Below are 1,520 nucleotides of genomic sequence, written 5' to 3'. Positions count from 1 at the left end.
CCCCCAGTCCCCCCAACCCCCAGGTTCGAGGACGGCGGGGGTGCGGGGTACGGGGGGCTGTGCGCTGCTGTGCGCGCGTACGGGCGCGTTGCCACGTCGCGCACGATGCCCAGCGCGTGCGTCCTGCGCGCGCCTACCAAGCCCGTGACACACGTGCGCACGTGGTGCACGCTGCACACCTACGACGCCCACGGGCACCCACAGGTCACGGGGATACGTGGGGGTCACGGGGGATACGTGGGGGTCACGGGGATACGTGGAGGTTACGGGTCACGGGTCTCTCCCCCCGCAGGTAGGGACATACCCTCTAAAACAGGTGGCGACATACCCTCTACCCCCCTCCCCCCCCCCTCAGGTGGGGACATACCCTCTACCCCCCCACAGGTGGGGACATACCATCAACCCACCCCTCCCCCCGCAGGTGGGGACATTCACCGTGACCGCGCGGGTGTTCGGGCGCGCGGTGGGCAACTCGGTGACGGTGAACGTGGGTGGGCAGCACAACCCACACGCGGTATACGGGACGCGGGGCACGGGGCCCGATATGTTCATGCAGCCCGCGGCCCTGTGTGTCCTGCAGCAGCGCCGGCCCCACGGGGACGTCGCAACGACCGTCTTCGTGGCAGACACGGGCAACAGCAGGATCAAGGTGCTGGATGGGGGTGAGTGGAGGGGAGTCTCCAGAATTTAAAGCCGTTATGTCCTTAGTGGTGTCCAAAGCTGGCAGCAGTACTCCAGAATGGGAAGCCGTTATGTCCTTAGTTGTGCCCAAAGCTGGCTGCGGTACTCCAGAATGGGAAGCCGTTATGTCCTTAGTGGTGTCCAAAACAGGCTGCAGTACTCCAGAATGGGAAGCCGTTATGTCCTTAGTGGTGTCCAAAGCTGGCAGCAGTACTCCAGAATTGGAAGCCGTTATGTCCTTAGTGGTGCCCAAAGCTGGCGGCAGTACTCCAGAATGGGAAGCCGTTATGTCCTTAGTGGTGTCCAAAGCTGAGAGCAGTACTCCAGAATGGGAAGCCATTATGTCCTTAGTGGTGTCCAAAGCTGACAGCAGTACTCCAGCATGTAAAGCCGTTATATCCTTAGTGGTGTCCATAGCTGGCTGCAGTACTCCAGAATGGGAAGCCGTTATGTCCTTAGTGGTGTCCAAAGCTGGCAGCAGTACTCTAAAATGGGAAGCCGTTATGTCCTTAGTGGTGTCCAAAGCTGGCAGCAGTACTCCAGAATGGGAAGCCGTTATGTCCCTAGTGGTGCCCAAAGCTGGCAGCAGTACTCCATAATGGGAAGCCCTTATGTCCTTAGTGGTGTCCAAAGCTGGCAGCAGTACTCCAGAATGGGAAGCCCTTATGTCCTTTGTTGTGTCCAAAGCTGGCAGCAGTACTCCAGAATGGGAAGCCCTTTCTCCACCACACTTACGCTCTATTTTCTTGTCTATGATTGGTGGATTTTGCTTGAAAGGCCGTCAATGATTGGCTGATGAACTTACGATCTCTTAACTTTTTTTGAAAGTATAGGCCCTG

General features: G+C 58.2%; 1 protein-coding gene across 1 annotated transcript in view; it reads left to right on the top strand.

The window, feature by feature from the left end:
• Positions 1–12: 12 nt before the first annotated feature.
• LOC108670095 overlaps positions 13–1,520 on the top strand; it is a gene marked incomplete at its 5' end in the record, with an annotated part of 7,845 nt that continues 6,337 nt past the window's right edge. The window contains 3 exons of the mRNA XM_047884661.1: positions 13–237; positions 422–662; positions 832–1,269. Of these exons, the coding sequence (XP_047740617.1) occupies positions 13–237; positions 422–662; positions 832–1,269 (904 nt within the window). The remainder of the gene's footprint in view (positions 238–421; positions 663–831; positions 1,270–1,520) is intronic.

This window comes from Hyalella azteca, unplaced genomic scaffold (genome assembly GCF_000764305.2).
Source record: "Hyalella azteca isolate HAZT.00-mixed unplaced genomic scaffold, Hazt_2.0.2 contig15814, whole genome shotgun sequence".
In the NCBI taxonomy this organism is placed as follows: domain Eukaryota; kingdom Metazoa; phylum Arthropoda; class Malacostraca; order Amphipoda; family Hyalellidae; genus Hyalella; species Hyalella azteca.
This window is presented reverse-complemented; position numbering and strand designations above follow the sequence as displayed.